This window comes from Alosa alosa, chromosome 13, assembly GCF_017589495.1.
Source record: "Alosa alosa isolate M-15738 ecotype Scorff River chromosome 13, AALO_Geno_1.1, whole genome shotgun sequence".
NCBI lineage: Eukaryota > Metazoa > Chordata > Actinopteri > Clupeiformes > Clupeidae > Alosa > Alosa alosa.
Genome location: NC_063201.1, coordinates 14353654 through 14375312, shown reverse-complemented (window position 1 = coordinate 14375312; position 21659 = coordinate 14353654). Strand labels below are relative to the sequence as shown.

General features: G+C 49.0%; 1 protein-coding gene across 2 annotated transcripts in view; it reads right to left on the bottom strand.

The window, feature by feature from the left end:
- Positions 1 to 21659, bottom strand: part of rspo2 (R-spondin 2) — a 56089-nt gene that overhangs the window by 16076 nt on the left and 18354 nt on the right. For both annotated transcript variants that reach the window (XM_048260024.1, XM_048260025.1), the window contains 3 exons: positions 16272 to 16463; positions 7025 to 7168; positions 6264 to 6452 (listed from right to left, as the gene is read on the bottom strand). In XM_048260024.1, the coding sequence (XP_048115981.1) occupies positions 6264 to 6452; positions 7025 to 7168; positions 16272 to 16463 (525 nt within the window). The remainder of the gene's footprint in view (positions 1 to 6263; positions 6453 to 7024; positions 7169 to 16271; positions 16464 to 21659) is intronic.

Here is a 21659-nt window from a genome sequence, read left to right as displayed (position 1 = left end):
TGGAGGCTGGTGGAGACTGTGGAGGTGGAGGCTGAGGAGGAGGCAGTGGAGGCTGGTGGAGACTGTGGAGGTTGAGACTGTGGAGGTGGAGGCTGAGAGGAGGCAGTGGAGGCTGGTGGAGACTGTGGAGGTGGAGGCTGAGAGGAGGCAGTGGAGGCTGGTGGAGACTGTGGAGGTTGAGACTGTGGAGGTGGAGGCTGAGAGGAGGCAGTGGAGGCTGGTGGAGACTGTAGAGGTGGAGGCTGAGGAAGAGGAGGAGGCAGTGGAGGCTGGTGGAGACTGTAGAGGTGGAGGCTGAGGAAGAGGAGGAGGCAGTGGAGGCTGGTGGAGACTGTGGAGGTGGAGGCTGAGAGGAGGCAGTGGAGGCTGGTGGAGACTGTAGAGGTGGAGGCTGAGAGGAGGCAGTGGAGGCTGGTGGAGACTGTAGAGGTGGAGGCTGAGAGGAGGCAGTGGAGGCTGGTGGAGACTGTAGAGGTGGAGGCTGAGAGGAGGCAGTGGGCTGGTGGAGACTGTAGAGGTGGAGGCTGAGGAGGTGGAGGCTGAGGAAGAGGAGGAGGCAGTGGAGGCTGGTGGAGACTGTGGAGGTGGAGGCTGTGGAGGTGGAGGCTGTGGAGGTGGAGGCTGTGGAGGTGGAGGCTGTGGAGGTGGAGGCTGTGGAGGTGGAGGCTGAGGAGGTGGAGGCTGAGGAGGTGGAGGCTGAGAGGAGGCAGTGGAGGCTGGTGGAGACTGTGGAGGTGGAGGCTGTGGAGGTGGAGGCTGTGGAGGTGGAGGCTGAGGAGGAGGCAGTGGAGGCTGGTGGAGACTGTGGAGGTGGAGGCTGAGGAAGAGGAGGAGGCAGTGGAGGCTGGTGGAGACTGTGGAGGTGGAGGCTGTGGAGGTGGAGGCTGAGGAGGTGGAGGCTGAGAGGAGGCAGTGGAGGCTGGTGGAGACTGTAGAGGTGGAGGCTGAGAGGAGGCAGTGGAGGCTGGTGGAGACTGTGGAGGTGGAGGCTGAGGAAGAGGAGGAGGCAGTGGAGGCTGGTGGAGACTGTAGAGGTGGAGGCTGAGGAAGAGGAGGAGGCAGTGGAGGCTGGTGGAGACTGTGGAGGTTGAGACTGTGGAGGTGGAGGCTGAGAGGAGGCAGTGGAGGCTGGTGGAGACTGTAGAGGTGGAGGCTGAGGAAGAGGAGGAGGCAGTGGAGGCTGGTGGAGACTGTAGAGGTGGAGGCTGAGAGGAGGCAGTGGAGGCTGGTGGAGACTGTGGAGGTTGAGACTGTGGAGGTGGAGGCTGAGAGGAGGCAGTGGGCTGGTGGAGACTGTGGAGGTTGAGACTGTGGAGGTGGAGGCTGTGGAGGTGGAGGCTGTGGAGGTGGAGGCTGAGAGGAGGCAGTGGAGGCTGGTGGAGACTGTAGAGGTGGAGGCTGAGAGGAGGCAGTGGGCTGGTGGAGACTGTAGAGGTGGAGGCTGAGGAGGTGGAGGCTGAGGAAGAGGAGGAGGCAGTGGAGGCTGGTGGAGACTGTGGAGGTGGAGGCTGAGAGGAGGCAGTGGAGGCTGGTGGAGACTGTGGAGGTGGAGGCTGAGAGGAGGCAGTGGGCTGGTGGAGACTGTAGAGGTGGAGGCTGAGGAAGAGGAGGAGGCAGTGGAGGCTGGTGGAGACTGTGGAGGTTGAGACTGTGGAGGTGGAGGCTGAGAGGAGGCAGTGGAGGCTGGTGGAGACTGTAGAGGTGGAGGCTGAGGAAGAGGAGGAGGCAGTGGAGGCTGGTGGAGACTGTAGAGGTGGAGGCTGAGAGGAGGCAGTGGGCTGGTGGAGACTGTGGAGGTGGAGGCTGAGGAAGAGGAGGAGGCAGTGGAGGCTGGTGGAGACTGTGGAGGTTGAGACTGTGGAGGTTGAGACTGTGGAGGTGGAGGCTGAGAGGAGGCAGTGGAGGCTGGTGGAGACTGTAGAGGTGGAGGCTGAGGAAGAGGAGGAGGCAGTGGAGGCTGGTGGAGACTGTGGAGGTGGAGGCTGAGAGGAGGCAGTGGGCTGGTGGAGACTGTGGAGGTTGAGACTGTGGAGGTGGAGGCTGAGAGGAGGCAGTGGAGGCTGGTGGAGACTGTGGAGGTGGAGGCTGAGGAAGAGGAGGAGGCAGTGGAGGCTGGTGGAGACTGTAGAGGTGGAGGCTGAGGAGGAGGCAGTGGAGGCTGGTGGAGACTGTAGAGGTGGAGGCTGAGAGGAGGCAGTGGAGGCTGGTGGAGACTGTAGAGGTGGAGGCTGAGAGGAGGCAGTGGGCTGGTGGAGACTGTAGAGGTGGAGGCTGAGGAAGAGGAGGAGGCAGTGGAGGCTGGTGGAGACTGTAGAGGTGGAGGCTGAGAGGAGGCAGTGGAGGCTGGTGGAGACTTGAGGAGGAGGAGGTGAAGGCTGAGGAGGAGGAGGAGGTGGAGGAGGAGGAGGAAGTGGAGGCGGTGGAGCCTGGTGGAGACTGTGGAGGTTGAGACTGTGGAGGTGGAGGCTGAGGAGGAGGCAGTGGAGGCTGGTGGAGACTGTGGAGGTGGAGGCTGTGGAGGTGGAGGCTGAGGAGGAGGCAGTGGAGGCTGGTGGAGACTGTAGAGGTGGGAGGCTGAGGAGGTGGAGGCTGAGGAAGAGGAGGAGGCAGTGGAGGCTGGTGGAGACTGTGGAGGTGGAGGCCTGAGGAGGCTGTGGTGGAAGGGCCTGTCACATGTCTGTTTGTGAACCAGTGACTCCGCTGACAGCACTTGGGTTCGGGGAGAGTCTCCAGAGTTATGCCCTCCACGTGGAACCACCGATGTGTGTGTGCGCGTGTCTTCAAGACATGATTTATCACGCCCAAGTTTGGGCTGTGTTTTATGTGTGTGTGTGAGAGAGAGGGTGCATGTGTGTGTGTGAAAAAAGTGGGAAAGAGAGAGAGTCTATGTGTGTGTGCACATTTCTCCACACACCCTACGACCAGAGATTGGGTGTTTGTTGAGGACGACTGGGGAACGTAGCGGTGATTTGTGGAGGTCCACTGTGGGCGCATAAGCTGACGGGGTTGGTGGTGGGGAACTCCCCTGAGCACACGCTGTTTACAGCAAACGTCAGCGGCCCACCCAGGGAAGACACTTAACACAAGGACAGGAGGGGTCCCCCCTTACATGCTCTTAACAGCCACAATGCAACTGGACTGGCTGTTGGGTGATCTACGACCCATCATCACCAAATGACCCTAAATTGTTCAGTTCCCAGAGATTGGATAATAGGTATGGGGAGATCTCAGCGTCATCGTCTCCATCCTCCTCCTCCCCTTGCTGCGTGTCTCTTGGTAAGATAAGTACTTGCAGATTGTCATACAGACTTGTCCTCAGGGGCGCTGTCCAGATGTCTTGAAGGCTTTGTGCAGGAGGGATGAGCTAAAAGGTCATTTGCACGCTGTCCCCCATTCTGCGTCATTAAGCTGATCGACAGAGGACCAATCTGCGAGTGACGTCGTCGTTATTATTTCAACACAGAGAAATGGAAGCCGTGGAGTGATTAAATAAACAATGCTCTAAATAGCACACCATCATATGTTAACCTCAGCCCCCCCCTTCAATCTACAACCCCCCCCCAGATGATTTTTCTCCTTATTTCCTGTCTCCGTTTAATCCATACCAATCTGCAAGGGTCTGCCGTTACGTAATCCTATACTTATGCTAAATACTGGTGTCTAGTATGAGCAGGGAATTACGGTTAAAAAGTCAGAAAAACCCTTCTCTTCAGCCTCCATCCTTATCCTTTAAACGTCTACTCACTTCTCGTACCAGTCTGCCCGCTGCCTGGTGCATTTGTGAAATTACGCTTAAGACGAGGGAAAAGCATACACACTGTTTATAGTCTACAACTAATCCTATTTGTGTCGCTAGACGTAGTTTCTTATATTGAGCTGCTGAATTAAGTACCCTTCGCAGACTTCAGTTAAAGTCCCTGGAATTCGATATAATTTAAGAGGTCAACCTCTGAGGAATTTTTACATGAGGCTTTTGCTTTAAATGGACCTGATGGAGCTTCAGCCAAAAGACTCAGCTGTTGACCAGTAAAGCCAGATAAGCCAACTAACATTTTACTCAACACATGAGCTACACAATTCTATTTTTATCATAAAATTTGCCTAATTCTGCCCTCCGAGCAAACCGCATGGATGCTTCCACATCAGCAAAGTGGTACTCACATCCTCCAGTGTCATACTTGGTTGAAAAGTGGCAATCTCTAAATAATGCCAAATGACTTAATTTTATTTACTGGCTCGAAAGAGTCTTTCGAAGCATATAAAAAATCAAGTACAGTTAAATGAGAAAAAATTAAGAAAGACAGAAAAAAAATCACAATTACCATGGCACATGGGGTTTCCAGGCACAGGTTCAACAATGCCTATGACCATAGCCTCTGACCTGTGAGGAACCTCTTTAAACAGACTTGACATGCAGTTTCTAGAGAGTTCTACGGACCAATGACAGGAATGGCTATTCTACGCGTTCAATTACCACTTTTACAATAGACCCCCAATCAGCGACCTCATACGAGATAATTGAAGCCAGTAAGCAGCCATCTCAAAGCTCGCTTTTAATTAAAGAGGACTATAAACTACTTCTGGAAAAGGTCAAGCAAGCAGCGCTAATTTAGCACAGGGGGAAAATCTCTTCCCCAGAAAACCAGGGGAGGGTATGAGGAGGCAGGATGTGCCAAATAATCACAGTTTCCATCCATCCAGGGAGCTTCTCCCCGACCTCAAATAATATTGAGAGATGGGGGGACGACGACCATGGCTTATCTCAACTTTATTTCCCTACTCAGCACCACACTACCAGGACACGGCCAGCCTGTCTACACAACTTCCGAATATTCTCAACACATTTTTCCGTAATACTCGGAATCTTCTGATGGAGTTCTATGTTGAGCACAGCAAAGAAAAGCTAACACTAGCAGACCAGAGACTTCTAATGCATCACGTTGAGCTAACAAGTCCCTGTTAACTTCACCTAAAATACATTCAAAATTGCTGAACAGCGGAGAGTAAAAATATATGCTTGGATTACAGATTTCCTGTCTGTGCTATTTCTTGCTAACCTTGAGCCAAATTAGCTTGGACAGTCGGAATAAAAATGTATTCAGGTGAGGAGGGGAAAAAGAATAACACTACTGTGGAGAGAGAGAGAGAGAGAGAGAGACAGAGAGAGATGAGAGAAATAAGAGAGAGGGAGTCAGTCACATAAATTATCATTGCACACTGTATCCTCCTTGATAATCCTCCTCTGAATGAAGTAATTATTTCCATTAGAGTGTTTGGCCCATCTGTGAAAAGCTAAACAGTTTTTTTAATGAAAAATGTTTCCTTGGCCCTATTTACAGTGAAAATATTTTCCCCCACATTTGACTTCTCATTTAATGGTCAAAATACATGCAGTGCGCACCGCAAATAACTCTCAAATACTGCAGAGGAAACAGAGTGCACCATTGAGGAAACCTGCACTTCATACTTTGAGGAATTCCACAGGGCAGAGACGAGGAGAGTGAGAGAGAGAGAGAGGCCGAAAAAACATACCCCAGGAGGCGGAGGAGGGGAAAAAAAGGAGCGAGTGAGCGAACGGAGTGGTGGAGTGACTGCACAGGCTGAGGTCGACTCAAGAAGCCCTGGAAAATAGGCATATTTCATGCTCAGAACTGTCATGCCACTGTGGACCCAGACACACAAGACTCCCACAAAACCAACAGAGGAGGAGGAGAGGAGGAGAGGAGGAGAGGAGGAGGAGAGGAGGAGGAGAGGAGGAGAGGAGGAGGAGGAGAGGAGGAGGAGAGGAGGGCCACACGCGCCAGTGTTTTTCTTTCACCTTTCATCACCTCCAGTGGCAGATACACACAACAATGAAGTTCAGAGCAGGAGGAGGAGGGGGTTAGATGGGGTATCGCTGCCGTTTGCCAAAAGCTTGTTCGGAAATCCCTTCTACGATGCCTCCCTAAGCTCGACTGGTAGCGCAAGTCACTGGCATCACTTGGGGTCAGGGATTCAATGATGTCTTTACGAGAGAAAAATACAACTTCCTTCCAAAGAGTAAATCCTTTAGGCCTCCAGAACTCGCTCTGGATGCATCAAGAGCATCTGGTCAATAACCAGACACAAATGTAACCTCAGAGAGGAAAGCTGAGACAGTTGTATTGTGAGTGTGAGTGTATTGTGACAATATTGTGGAAAAAATGCCAAACACCCAGAAAGACAGACACAGACACACCCACACAGAGTCACACACAGACACACACACACACTTATACACTCACCTCTCCTGCAGTGCCTCATGGACATTTTGCAGCGGCGGGACTCAGCGATGGTGGGGCAGGGTATCGTGTCCTTGGGCGGCTTCTTGACGATGTGCCGCGTGCGCGTCTCCAGGCCCCACTTGAAGCCGCAGGTTTTGTTTCGCCGGGTGCAGGAGCCCCACTCACTCCACTGACCCACCTCACAGCCCTCTGAGAGAGAGAGAGAGAGGGAGAGGGAGAGAGAAAGAGATGGAAAGAGAGAGAGAGATGGAAAAAAGAAGGGAGAGAGAGAGAAACAGAGACAGAGAGAAATGGAGAAAGACAGAGAGAGAGAGAGAGAGAGAGAGAAGGAGAAGACATGAGCCAATCTGGCATGGTGGCTACCATGTGCTTCACAATGGAGTCCTAAAAAGCCTTTTGTTTAAGATGGGCTGTATGCAGACTTTCAGATGTCTTCATGAGTAACACATGAGGAAGGGTTCACCCCGGGAACCATGTACACAGAGCCATATGAACCATGTGACAAGATGTCATCTGCAGTCAACATCCCATCAAATTTTGGACTGTGGCAGCACTAGCGAGTCTTAGCTATAGTTCACATGTGTGAAGAGACACCAGCAGTTAATCACCTACAGTAATGTGCCCAGTAGTTTCTCATTTATCTTAAGCTGTTTCCACCAAAACTTGCCATTCAATTCAGTTTTATTAGCCATACAGAAATAGTGCATTTGTGTACATTCTGGTCAGCGGTCCAGCCTGGAGGAGATGGACGGTGGCCTTACCTCCACACTCCATGGTGTCCTGTAACGGGGCGAAGCCTTCGGGACACTTATCAAAGCAGCGGCCTTTGTGCAGGTAAAAGCCTGGCTTGCACTTTGTGCAGAAGTCTTTGCTGAAGCATGACTCGCAGTTCTCTATCCGGCACCCTGTGGGCAGAGGAGCAGAGGGAAAGCCAGGGCCGGTTAAAAAACACCAGGCACCACAGCGCTCATACGGAGACGATACCAGCGCTTGGCTGGGGGGGTTATGTGTAGAGGGAAAACAGCGGGAAATCTTGAACAGATTATCGTCTGGAGAAGAACTGTGTGTGTGTGTGTGTGTGTCTGTTTCAGGGTGTGTGTGTGTGGGGGGGGATATTTGATGCCGTAAGACACATCTCTCTCTGGGGGCAGTGTGATATTTCAGCACACTTGTTTTCCCTAACAAGCTTGTTTGGCTGCGGAGTGAGTGCACGAAGGAGAAGGAGGAGGAGAAAGAGGGGACCAGAGGGAGGTGACAGCGGAGGAGTCCGTGAAGTATTACCTCGCGGTGACCCCTCGTGGCACTGGAAGCTAAACAGATCACAACACACAACAAAGGAGATTTTCTCATCATAATTTCCCCTGTCACAGATGTGTGGTAGATGGCTACAAGGCAGAGGCAGAAAGAAAGAGAGAGAGAGAGAGGGAAAACAGAGGGAGAAAGAGAGAGAGAGAAAGAGAAAGAAAAAGAAGAAGAGAGAGAAAATGGAATTAAAGAGTCTAGCAAGACAGGGAGTTTGCTGGAAGTGTCTCTAAAATGAATTTCCTAAAAAATGAACCCACAGTGAATGGGTCTTTTGTGTGGGAGTATTTTGGGAAGATTAGGGTTGGGGGGTAATATCGTGCAAGACCTGCCCAAGTCACCCCAGAGATGCATCTGCAAGGGAATCCCTTGCTTCATTTTAAAATGAAATATAGAACAGTGGAGGGTGTGGGAACAGGTCGCGTGGTGTTAAGTTCAGACGGATCTTTTGGGAAGGCCCTGTCTGCTCTGGTGACCCTCCACTGGTGAACCTGATGTAAAGGGTCTCTTCTCTCCTCCCACGCCCCACCCCAGCCACATGGGTGCTTCTAAATGGCTCCATCCCCACCAAGCTGCACCACACCACACCACGCCGCACCACACCACGCCGTATCACGTCGCACACGGACATGTCAGCAGAGCCGTGTCTCCCAGCCCTGCAAATAGCATGTCAGGCGAGGACCCAAATTACACGAGCCACGCCAAACAGGGGCGACACACTGAGTTGCCTGATTAGAAGGAGCCTCCCACAGCCAGTCTGATTTACGACGCACACTTAAAAGGCCCCTGACTGGCCTAATTACCAAATAGGGCTTCTGGCTTTCCGACCGCCTTCGTCCACAAACTGATCCTGAGAGTCAGGGATGCGCGGGAGATTCCCAGGTGAGGACACATCTGTGTATCTCTCGGTTGGTGGTGTGTGTGAGGAGGAGCATCACAGTGCCGACGTGTGGGTGTGGGTGAGCGTGTGTTTGGGTTATTTTCCGAGACACGTCTGCTTTTATCTTTGACCCTCTCAGGCCAAACGGGGGGGAAGGAGAGAAACGGTTCTCACCAGCTCCTGGCCCTTAATTAGACCATTGCCAGCTCACCATCACGCCAGCCCAGCCACATTCCTGCACAAGTGCTGATGGGGTGGATGGGGGAGGGGACCCAGACGGGTGGCCTCTGCTCTCTGTCTCAACAGCCCAACACGCCCCAGTCTCTCTGAGTAAACCCCTAGCAGTCTAAACAAATTCATACACACACACACACACGCACACACACACACACACACACACACACACACACACACATACACACACATCATGCAGTCCAGCATGCACACACACACACATTCACACCTGCTGTCGTCAGAGAAGAAGCACACATGTGCTGTGCCTGCGTGCCCATGTCGGAGAATGCACAGCATTAATGCTATGAGAAAAATCTAAAGCTCAGACCACAAAGCCTCCACAAAGGTATATAGCCCAAGGGCCATGCCCCAACCCTTGAAACACACGCAATGTGTCAAGGGGCTGATACCACATGGAGAGGAAGTGAGACGGCAACAAAAAAAATCATGAAGCGATGAAAAATTGTGATGAAACTCCAACAAGCCTGGTTCAATCACGTAGCCATCAAAGCCCATGAGTCTGTAAGCACAGACATCACATCACGCAGACACTTCTGAAGGCAGAGAGGACAGGGGGTGCTGACGAGACTGATAAGTAGCTAGCTTCTTTTTTAAATAAATACATAAATAAATAAATACATACATACATACATACATACATACATACATACATACATACATACATAAATGGAGACTTGGCTGCAGTCGGCCCATCTAAAAAAAGGTCAGGATGTGGGGTTTGCTGGAGGGAGCGACTGAGCACACTCAGTGAGTGCCTCGTGTCTCTGTCGGGATGGTGAGAATAAAGGCACGGGGTATTTCACAGTTTCACAATCCTAAACACGGGAGGCTGACTCATTGTCTCTGTATCTCTCTCTCTCACACACACACACACACACACACACACTACTTGCCAACAGACATCCTCTACCTCTATCTAAGGACACCCTCCATTTCCACTTAAACACATCTTGATTTTGTGTATTTGATAAACATGTTGCCTGATTTTGGCAGTGTGGGTGAAAGCAAGATGAAGAAAGTGAAAAAGAGATGAGAGTGAAAGACTAAGGGCCAGAGTCAAAGAGACAAACAGAGCGAGAGACACAGGAAATGTGCCAGAGAGAGAGAGATAGAGAAAGGGAGAGAGAGAACATAGAGAAAGGGAAGGGGAGGAAAAAGTGAACAGACCGATAGGAACATGAGAAAAAGACAAGAGTGACAGCAAAGGGAATGACACAGCAAGACAGTAGAAAGGGGAGAGAGTGACACCAAATGACAGAAAGATAACAAATATATAGAAATTCAACAAGCACAACCCACCCGTCAAACACACACACACACACACACACACACACACACACACACACACACACACACACAAATGCAGAGGGTCCACACAAACACGGGATGCCCTCTGCCATGTGTGTGTGTGTGTGTGCTCTTCTGTCTGCTCATCTCAGTTCCTGGCGCAGCCAGACCTTTCCTTGTCTGTCTGCTGCTGATTGTGTGGACTCTGCCATGGGCCTCTAAATCACCATCAACAATGGGAAGGCAACTCTCTCGTGCCTGCTAAGTACAAGCATCTGCACGCCTGTCATCACCTGGACATATTTAGCTGGAGACAAAAACAAAAAAGAGAAAAAACGAACTGCAAAAGAGAGATGGGGGCATCTGCTGCTTATCTCCACAACTGGCTTGTTTTCTAACCTTCTGCTGTTTATAGCACTGAACAGGAGCTGCAATTCTGTGAAGTAAACAATAATGGGAGCCATATTAATTGTAGCCATTTGCTGCTGAGGGAAATAGCTCGTCTCAATAATCACATTCACCCATTGTACTTGAAACTATCCTAAACGTGACACTGTGCTTCACTATCATACCACCACCCATGACTTCTGGGGCAAATTTAAAAAGAAAAAAAAAAGAGAGAGGATAATACACACACACACACACACACACACACACACAGCAGTTTCCCATCAGAAAGGATGGAAGATGCCTGGCCTGCTGTTTAGGGAAGCAGCGGTGACTGCCCGATCGCTCCTCATCAGCGTTTCGGTGTGACGTCACCAGGCAGTTGGCAGATGCTTGGGAGAGAACTGGCCCTCTTCTCCGTGAGGGATTAACCCTGGTGCCACCTTTCATACGTGGCCAAGGTGCCTGCCTCAGCCAGAAGTAATAGGAGGTAACGAGGTCAGCCAATCTCCGTGGCTCACCCATGTGGGAATCTGACAGTGGGGCCGACCAAGCTATCATTCCCAAGGAGTATTATCTCCTCCTTTTCTACCCCTGTATTCCCTCTCTCCCGTTCTCCTCTGCAATTAATGTGAAGGGCAAATGAGGTATCACTCGACTCAAGGCCAAGTCCAGACTGGTATAGCTCGTACCAGACGGGCCGAGATAAATGGTCGCTTATATACTACGTTCTTTTTTTTCTGTCCGCCCGCGTCGGGGTTTTCGTGTGGTTTTTATGTCAAGTGCACGTTGAGTTGAATCGTCAAAGCGGCAGGGTGATCTAATCCCGAAAGTCTTGTGGGCAGAGCGTGCCTCTCTGCTGTGGTCTGGACGGCACACAAAAAAACAATGAGCAAATTATATCGTGGACGTTCAGTAAGAAGCCGGTGCTCGTTCACATGTGGGCTGCCTGCGTCCGAGCACGCCAGTGCCTTGAGTGCTCGCTTGATTTATATATGTGATTACTTTACCCGCTCTCCCTCTCTGTTCTCCTTGCTCCCTCTCTCTCTCTCTCTCTCTCTCTCTCTCTCTCTCTTTTTCTCCTCCAAATACAGTGGTGATTCATTCCCAAAAAGAAAGGGGGACCCAAATTTCCCAGAATCCCACAGAGACCTATCTACTCAATTGGGGGAGTGGGGGTTATCAAGCCCATCGCCAGGTCCTGCTACAGAAAAAAAAAGGAGTGCCAAGACATGAAAACCGAAGAGATGCGTGGGCCAAGGGCAAGGGCTGTCACCACCAAACAGCACTGTGCAGAGATGCTGGGGGAAAAAATGGGTAACACTTTTCCATCCGTTCAACCCCAAGGTCCTGGCTAAATGAGTGCTGCTGATCTATGCCTGCCTGCCTGCTTCTCTTTCGGCATGGCTTTGGCCAGAGGCACATCACACGGTCTGCTTACTCACACCCAACCATGTCATCTGGTTCTGCCACGGCACACGCCAAGCTTTCTGGGTAGGTTTTTTTCCCCCCTGGGGTTCCTCCACGGACACGACAGCTACATCAGCCCCGAGCAGGGGAGGGTAGGAGAGGAGAAGTGGGCATGGGATGGGATGGGATGGGCAGGAGAAGAGGCTGGGTGGGTGGGGGGAGGGGGGTATCCGCTGGTGTTCCCGTCAATCATGTGGGAATAAAATGAACTGAGACGACAGCCATGACAATGTTCCTGGATTGCACCGAGAAAGAGAGAGAAAGTGAGAGAGAGACTGGCCTGTGTGCTTCTGCCCACATTGAGGATGCCAAAAGCTGCCAGAACCCTGCCAGCACCGTAACAGATGAGCAAACACACCACACAACACACTCCGGCAACGCTCGAACGCATGCAGTACAAACCCAAAGAAGAAAAAAAAAAAAACCTTTCCATCCATACAAAACATTTTCAGAGCTGAGTTTTATGTAACCGCTGAAAGATTATGGCTAGGTGTGTCCCTCAAATTGTCTGGCAGATCTTTCGTGCTTCTCGTGCTTTTTTTTTTTTTTGCGAGGTCCGGAAAAGCACAATGCACAAAGGCCATATAAGCAACTGGGCTGTTTGCAGGTCCCAAATGGGGCTGCTGTGAAAGGAAATGCCCTCAGCAGGGTGGGCAGAGGGGACGGGTTGGCAGAGGCCATGGCACAACGTTATGTAGAGATTCCGGCACGATGCTCCAGTGGTGCTTTGGACAATGGGGCCCTTTTCGTGCGACTCTTGGACCACACAGAATTCCCACGACGCCTTTTAAAAAAAAAATGATGAGGCTGTGAAAAGTGCAATATGGAGCACTCCCAGACTCCTGCATCCTTTTGTTTTATTTAATTCAAAAAAAGTGGCAAATACGGCAACAATGGGTGTACAGTCACTGTTTTTTCTTTTTAGCGCCCGCAAGACGCAATAAAAGGGTAAATAAAAAATAAGATGAAAAAATTACGCCTGACAAGGGAGCCCCAAGTGGCACATATACTGGTACTGGACGAGCTGCGATATTTGAACCACACTTGCAGGATATTGGCAGTGGCAAAGCCATCTTTGTAGTGTAGTCTAAAGCATGTTGTACACACTACCAGAGCCAGGGGGTCATTCAGGGACAGCCCTTATCATCTCAGCCCCCTCGCCCATCAACTCTTGTTTTTCGAGAATGAACCGAAAAAGCGAGAGGGAGAGAGAGAGAGAGAAGAGAGAGAGAAAAGAAACAGTCCAGATTACAGTATACTCCAGTAAAGATTGAAACCAGAGTTTGGACTGGATGTCATACACCCATCCGTGAATGTCAAATCCCCAGGATTTAATGACGCAATTGTTCCTGGCATGGTAAATGGAATGTGCACATTGAAATTGGATGTTTATAATTACGTTATGGGTCCACGTAGCACAGTTTGGGCAGCTCCTACATCCACATAAAGACTTATGGGCCAGGACAGGCAAGGCTGGTGAGCTGATAAGGACCCCGATGACTGTTGTAAAAGTTATGGCTTCTCAAGGCTCTCTGTTAGCTGCTGCTAAGAGCTCAGGGTGCAAACACGGGGTGTGTGCAAGTGTGTGTGTGTGTGGGGGGTGAGATGGCGCAGCGTTGTTCGAGCGCCCACTTAATATGTCCGAGAGAGTCATCTGGGGTGGACCGGAGAAGGAAAGAAAAAGGGAGGAGAAGAAGGGTGAGCGGGGAGAGTTAGCGGGGAGAGTTAGCGGGGACTCGGACTTGACAAAGCTAAGGGAACGTCTGAACGGTACCAGCTTCGCCATAATTCTTCCCTCCACGCTCAACGTCCTCCGGCACTCTTATCTCTCCGCTGTTCTCTCCTTCACCCACCATCTGGTTAGTGTCAATGGCGGACGGTCGCTCCCTTTCACTGCGGCTCTTCCGATTTTCTCAGAGGGGACAGGTCTTGGCCAATCCTCCTCTCCACCCCCCCCCCCACCCCTGGGATGTGTGAGACTCATGTGTTTGCTGTTGAGCTGCGCCGATGATGTTCACCAGAGACCAACTGGGTTTGGTGCGAGTCAAAACCTGAGGCAAAATCGAGAAGGGTTTCAAAAGGGCCGTCTACCCCGAGAAAGAGCTGATGACAGTGTGTGAACCTGTCTCTCCTCTCTCCCTTCTTTCTTCCTCCTTTCATTTTTCTTCTTCTGCTTCTTCATCTTCTTCACTTCATCTGCAAGGCATTCTAAAATAAGATAAGATCACACAGGCATACCCTGGTGTAATAATAAGCAGCTGCTCCCCAAGTAATTTCAGAGCTGTATATTTTTTTTTAAAGGACATGATAACATGCAGACATAATGAAACGTTCCAGGTGGTTTCTGGATGACTGTGAGAGAGCAAGAGAGTCTCACAGGCAGTAGAGGTGAATGTAGCGTTGCCTTAGCCATTAAAAAGCGTTGACCCCACATTTAGCTTGTGTGCTAACCTCCCGATACAAACAACTTTATTACACCAAAAGAACGTGATCCATTTGTCGAAAAACGGCATGCGGTGCGTAACTTGAGGAGGAGGGGGTCAAATGCGAAGCTGGATTATGAAGTCATGACTTAAATTGCGATGACATCAAAGTGGGCTTTAGCGCTGAGATCTGATGATACGTGACAACGCTCCGTTTTGTTCTGGGTGAAGCTCTCCCCGAAAAGAACTCAGATTAGCTTGCTGCCCATCACAAGTGCTTAAAATCAAACTTCACCAAGCGCAGGAGAGCAGGGCCGAGGATAGCAAACAATTACAATCCATCGGAGAACAAGATGTCTCGTTCCCCCTTGTGTGACTTATGACGATAGGGTGCAATGTCCTGGGGCACTTCTCTCCGCTCTTTTATTGTGGGTAATGGAGAATAGCGTATGTGAGGGGGGAAAACCAATGGTTGGGGCGAGGAAATTCAATTGATACCATCAGTTTATTACAAGCCAAGCGTTTTTGGGTTTTGGGGCGTTTTTTGTTCCTAAGAGGAGAGTTCCCCCCCCCCACCAAAAAAAAAACCTAGCTCTTTCCTACGGTGTTTGATAAAACCAAGCGGACATATTTGTGCGGACATTCGAGAGTGATTGGGCAAGCAAATGGCTGCTGCTTTGAGTGTCTGCAGCCCGTCTGGGTTATGGGGCGTAAAGGTCCCGACATGTTCCTCCAGGGCCTCATTTCTGAGCCGTCTGTCAGGAGTTTGGCTCCCACAGACCAAATGGGTTCAAGTTCCTCTCTGCTTTCACATGAAACATTCAGCCAACACCTCAGGCCCCTTTCTATAAAGCCATAAAGCCAAAATGTCTCCAGCCAGACCCCATGTTAAAATAAGGTTATGGGATGGAGTACCATAGAAGGAGAGGAGAGGGAGATGTTTCCTTAATTGTTTTTCTTCTTTTCTTGTATTACTCCGAATACTCTGAATAAATGTGAGCCCTTTTCCTTGCTCTTCTACTGTTTCAATACATATAGTTCAAAAAGAGCGTGATCAAAGAGGTGTTTTAGGATATAGATGCAAAATAATGTGGGAACAATTGTGTGTTGTGTGTGTGTGTGTGTGTGTGTGTGTGTGTGTGTGGAGGGGGTTAAATAATGAACTTAAGTAACTTTGAGCAAATGGAAAAAACATCTCAGAGCATAAATCTTGGCAGCTCTAGACAACACAGTATTGAAACGGTTCACTGCTGATATTAAGAAGTGTTTTATTTTTTATTTTATTATTTTTATAAATAAAATGAATGCTGTTTCAATACATATAGTTCAAAAGAAACCACTTAACTTCCAACGCGTGATCAAAGAGGATATAGATGCAAAATAATGGGGAACGAATGAGACTATTGATTAGTTTAGTGACAGTCTTGAATCGATTATGGTATTTCAATTGTTCTAATCAGCAGACAATGGATGCCTTGCCCTGCCAATGGATTTGTGCAAGTGCTTTAGAGGAGCTACTTATCTTTCAAAAACAAAAGGGCAGACTCAAATTGTGCACCGGTCTACCTTGGACATTACACAATGGCCTCGGTATCGCTGGCCTCACCAAGTGGCCTCAATTTTGGGGCCCTAATTTTTCACTGCTGCAGTACCTTGTTTCCTCTAATCCCTACACCCTCCATGCTGTATCACTGGGCGGGGAGCCTGACGAATCAGTGGGCCACATCGCTCAAATCCCCAAACACTTAACCCCTGTGCAGGGCCACCACCAATCCACCCACCTGTGCCAAGAGATCAGACACCCCACACCCACAAAACCAGTGAGGTGACAAGCGTTTGCTTCTCCAACAATCATAAATTCTGATGGCCATGGTTTACATTATATGGAGCAATGGATAGAGAGAGAAAGAGAGAGAGAGAGAGAGAGAGAGAAGAGAGATGGAGAGAGAGATGGAGAGAGAGAGGGAGAGAGAGAGGAGAGAGAGAGAGAGAGGGGGGGCTTACTGGAGCACATGTTGATCTCTGGTGCGCGCACGCCGTAGTATCCCGACGGACAGGCGTGAAGACATTCCCCGTACTGCCGCATCCGCTCCCGCCGCAAGAAGAGGAAGAGTTTGGGTTGACAGTTCATGCACCCATTGTCCTTCGAGCACACCGAACAGCCTTTGCAGATGGGGTACACTCCATAGCTAGCTGCTGCATAGGCAGAAATGGAGGAGAGAGGCAGAGACACACAGACAGACACACAGACAGAGGAGTATGTTAATAAAACTGCATACATGTGTGACAGAGTGAGTGTGTGTGTGTGTGTGTGTGTGTGTGTGTGTGTGTGTGTGTGTGTGTGTGTGTGTATGTGTGTGTGTGTGTGTGTGGAGAGAAAGCATTATACAGCATTCAATTTAACAGCTCTAGTGCTGCACTGGTTTGAACAAGCAAGCCCTGTAGCATTCCATCAAGGCAGATTTCACAGATTCTGCAAATTGTCATTCATGTAAACTCTGGCTACCCTTCTTGCCTCATATACATCCTTTTGAAAATTGCGAGCAGTGCATTGATTCGATTCAGAGCTTAACTCCTGAATGTTGTATTGAGACAGCCGATGAAAGGCCAAAACCACAGTGACTTTGGGACAGATCGGGTTGCCGGTGAGAGACAACAGAGCCAGTAACAACTAAACGTCCTACAATGCATGTTTATCTCCCTCTTAAGATGTAGTCCGCGATTTGACTTTGTGAAAAGTTGTTAATATTTGAGTTTGCCAGCCAATCACCCCTCCCTTCCATGCTCCCAAAGCACCATGTTGATTGGCTGGGATTGTTCAATAATTGGTCCGAGCCACTATGTTTGTTTCTCATTTAAAATAGCCAAGGCTGTGTATGAACACTGGTGGTTTTTAAGCACATACTCTGACCAGACAGCTAGAGGATCATGAGGATTATTTTGCTGAATTATTATTACTATTATTATTATTATTATTTTTTAAGCGATTAGAATTGCTGTCTGCACCTTTAATGTAAACTCCTCTGTGTCCCATTTACAGGAAAATGTCCTTGGGTGTGCAGTGCACAGCTGCGAATGCGAGACACTGTTATCGATCAGAGCCAAGTTTTAGGTATCACCACCAGAGATAGGGTAACAGCCCCTGACTCCACGACCTACCACAACGCTTCATAAAAAACGCATCATGCAAGGCAGTGTGGCTCGGGGAGAAGAACATGTTCTTTGCTCAGATGTGGATATATGGTGGGGTATTGCATTTCTTTAACCTTTATAAGGACAATCACAAAAATCTTTGAAAATGTCTGTGAATCTTTATGAATGGATCCTATTGGCATGTCAAACTAAGGCATCTGTCGATTTGATTCAACCTGTTTCTGTAAGAAGCTTCCTTTCAACACAGACTCAGACCAGACACTGGACTGGAGCCACAACATCATGGCCGTTTTTACATGTCAGTGTGAATAAATGTTGAGCTAAAAGTAAAACTAGTATGATCAGGAGGGGAGTTGAAGGGAGAAAGTTCCAAGTTCGATTCGCTAGGTACACACAGGCTTGTTTGGAGCCAAGTGCTGGAGAGTAGATCAGAGAGTGAGACAGAGAGAACGAACAGGAAGGGAAGATTAAGCGATAGAGAGGGCGCATCACGGCCTGTCTCCATGCCGACACCTCATCGGTCATCCCCTGATGGCTGCCCAGTGTTTCGCTGGGAACCATCCGTCTTCGTCGACTCCTCATCCCTCTCACCATGACAACCAGACGTCTCAGACCTCAAAAACCTTGCAGATGACAGATGAGCATGCTTCGGCTAAAAATCCACCATTCACATGTACTAAGGCCTACTGCGCGTATCCTCGCAGATTTTTATCATTAGCAGTACAAGCAACAGCAGCCAGTCAAGACAAGATCTAATGTTTCTAATACGAAAGGATTAGGCAGAGTCTTGCACTCACTTTATATCCATATGTGCTTCGGGAGAGAGTTCTCCACACACATGCTGAATGCATCACACCATTTGTCCCAGAACACCCACCTTTAAATAGCAGAGTTAACCCCCGGGGGCATATTTATCACATATCCCTCTCCATATCAAACTATCATCAGGACAAAAGTGCTTTTAGATTCATGCTATGGAACATTTCACATGAGGATAGCGTGCTTCCTTCCACAGTTTCATATTCAGGAGAAAACAGCTTGAAGCTTTTTGCTTGCTTGCCAGAACATTTTAAACTTCTATAAACATAAAGCATTACATATATATCAACAAGAGGCATTGAGATACTGACATACAGGGTATATACGTTGGCGGTAGTTGTGCACACTCTAATTGAGGGTTTTTTGCTAACGATAACAAACGGGGGAACTGTTCTTGACAAACATGCTTAGTGTTCCGTGCTGTTAGGCTATTTGTGAAACGGAAATGAAGTATAGGCAGATTTTGGGCCTCACCACACTGCTATATACATAGACGTTTTGTATATAGTCTGGATGTGTTACAGTACAGTAACCTGACATTCACAGCAAATTGGCAAAATCTCCCTTCCAGCCCTACACCCTTCAAACTTGATTGTTATCATCACGCTGAGAGAAGAGGAAACTAGGATTGGCAAGGCCTTATGAGCCGGCACAGAGTGTTTCAGCCATCGAGGGGTGGCGGCAGCAGCAGTGAGGGGAGACATATCACACACTCCTATCCCACTTCCTCCATCATTTCTTTTTGGGTGAATTTCGCACAATGCCGAACCGCAAGCCGCCCCTTCTGTCATCTCTCTCCGACAATTGCTCTCCAGCTACAACCAAATGATTCATTTAACTACAACTGTCAGCGTGAGCTTAAATTACACTTCCACCGTGTCTGATTGCTTCAGGCCACTGATCAATCAATTAGCAAGAGGCAAATTAGCCCCAGCGCAGGGGAGCGTTGCCTCATCGCCTGCCCTGGCAGGCCGCCCTCTCTCGTTTGGGTTGGGCCTCTGCCGGAGACTTGTTTAGCTTGTCGCTAATCAAACCACACGTACGTATGAACCTGAGTCAACAGCGTGCAGCTTTCGAATGCGCTGGCTGCCGCATCCAAGGCCCATGAATGGAAAAAGGAAGCGCACAAGCCTCAGCTGATGGGTAAAACATTTTCGCTTCTCTATTATGAGATGGTGGATGGCGTGGGGGGGGAGGGGGGATTGTAGACTACGGCTTTCCCAGCACAAACCACAGGCATGTCAAATAGGAGGTTAGGATTCTCTGTGTCTCGGGCGAGAGGGTCCAACTCGGGTCCAGGAGGACCATGGGCTTCCACGTTTTACGGAAACCTTTCCCACCGCCAGCTGATTTATACCTGGGGCGCTTATTTTCAAGCCGTATTTACGTCAATTCGTCAGATGGATCCGATTTTTTAAGCTGAAAAACAGAGCGGTCATAAGCCGTCCAAACCCCTCGTCTACAGGGACTCATCTGTGTCTTAGGCATTACCTTGACCTTTGGGGCACAACGAAGAGCGTGTCAAGTAGTCCTGGTGTTTGTTTCACAGCACCATAAATAAAGCTTCGATACGGTGGTGCGGCCGTCTAGTACAGTGCGTTTGGCACGGGGTAAGAGGACATGCCGCAGACAGGCTTGCCTGCCGCTGGAGGGACTCAGCCTGAACATTGAGACATCTAACAAGAAGCGTCTGCTTGGTGTGTCTGCTGGCCTCTGTGTGCATCCAAGAGCAACTGTGAAAAGACCATGCAGCTCTAATATGTAAACAGCATCCTTGGCCATGATTTGAAGTCACACTAGAGCGGAAGCGATCAAAGCACGTTGGTCTGGAGGAATTTGGGGCTCTCAGTAAATTACTGCGGATAAACCTCATTTAGTGCCGAAGTGTGTTTTTTCCCTCTCCCCGGTTTGTATGTGTGTGTGTGTGTGTGTGTATATATGTGATTCAACACAAACTGTTGTGCTAAGTTTCTATGGAGTGAGTTATTGCAGCTGGCATATGCTTTTTCTCTAACTGATTAAATCAGCCAGCCTCTATTTCAAGACCATGTTTTTCGAGGGACTATTCACTGAGCATGGTGACATTATCGAAGGTTTTTCACATGAATTTGGGATTAAAACTTTTTCTGGGCTTTCTCAGTTCAGATGTGTGAGATTTAAAGTTTGTGTGAATGGATTTTCACAAGCCGTCTCAGCTTTTTGAAGTATTTTTTTTTTTATCCCGTTCAAGCAAAGAATGCTAAAGACACCCATTGTAGAAACCCCTCGCTGTGATGCACCCCCTTAGTTTACAGTTCTGACCACAAAATGAATGGTACTTACAACAAAAAAAAACCCCACTTCTCAAAAAGTCCCCACTTCTGACAGATATCTAATGATCCCACTATGTCCCAGTTATTTCATTTACAAAGCCAAGCATCTCTTTGAACTCCACTGGGGAAGACACCACAAGGACTTGTAAGTTCAGCAGCATAACTGGCAGACATGGCCAAATATTGCAAATCATTTTGAGGATGACATTTGCAATGTATAGGGTGGCTGACACCAACATATTCATTTTGCCACATATAGCTAAAACCACAAGGAGCGACAAGCCTGAATGTGTCTGTGTCAGAGAGAAAACTCAAAACTGCATAAATTGAATTGAAATAAAAGTGTTCATCTGAGATGTTTTCTGGTCTGTAGTTGTTGTTTTTATATTCTCAACTGCCTTTTTGTGTTTTTCTTTAAAATTAAATAAACATCCTTTTCTGGTATCCCTTTATTTCAAACTTCAGTCCCTTTATTTCAACTGTAGCTAGCCGTTTTAGTCACGGACTAGTGTCTTGTTACTTGTGTCGTGTACTTTAAAACATATAAGATCGTGCCATCCAACCCACCAAAAACTTCATATCAAATTTCACAGGACCACTTTGGAATGAGGCATTGGTTCATTCAGGTGAGTGCATAGTTTGGTCTTCCATTCATGCGAAACACTGGGCCTCATAACGCGGGGGCATGCATGATGACGGGATGTTTGGATGGTGGCGGTTTCATTCAGAGACTGGGCAGCAGCACCCCCAGCCAGCTTTGTTTTGGGCCCCGCTCAAGACCAATTAGGCCTGTGCTGAGCAGAGAGGCAAGCAGGTCTGCCTCAGGTATGCTTAACAACTCTAAAACTAGCGTGACGGGCGTCGCCTTGTGCTGCCAACAACGTGGGCAGTGGGGAGGTGGGAGTGGGGGTGTGTGGGGGGGTCAGGGTGAGCCAGGCCCTGGCAGCATAACCCCCATACACACACACACACACACACACACACACACACACACACACACACACACTCTGCACGCTCACTCGCACCACATCCACATGACATCATCTCAGGACTCGTTAAAAAACATTCTACCTAAAATTCGCCTATAAAAGTGTCGCTCTGCAACTCA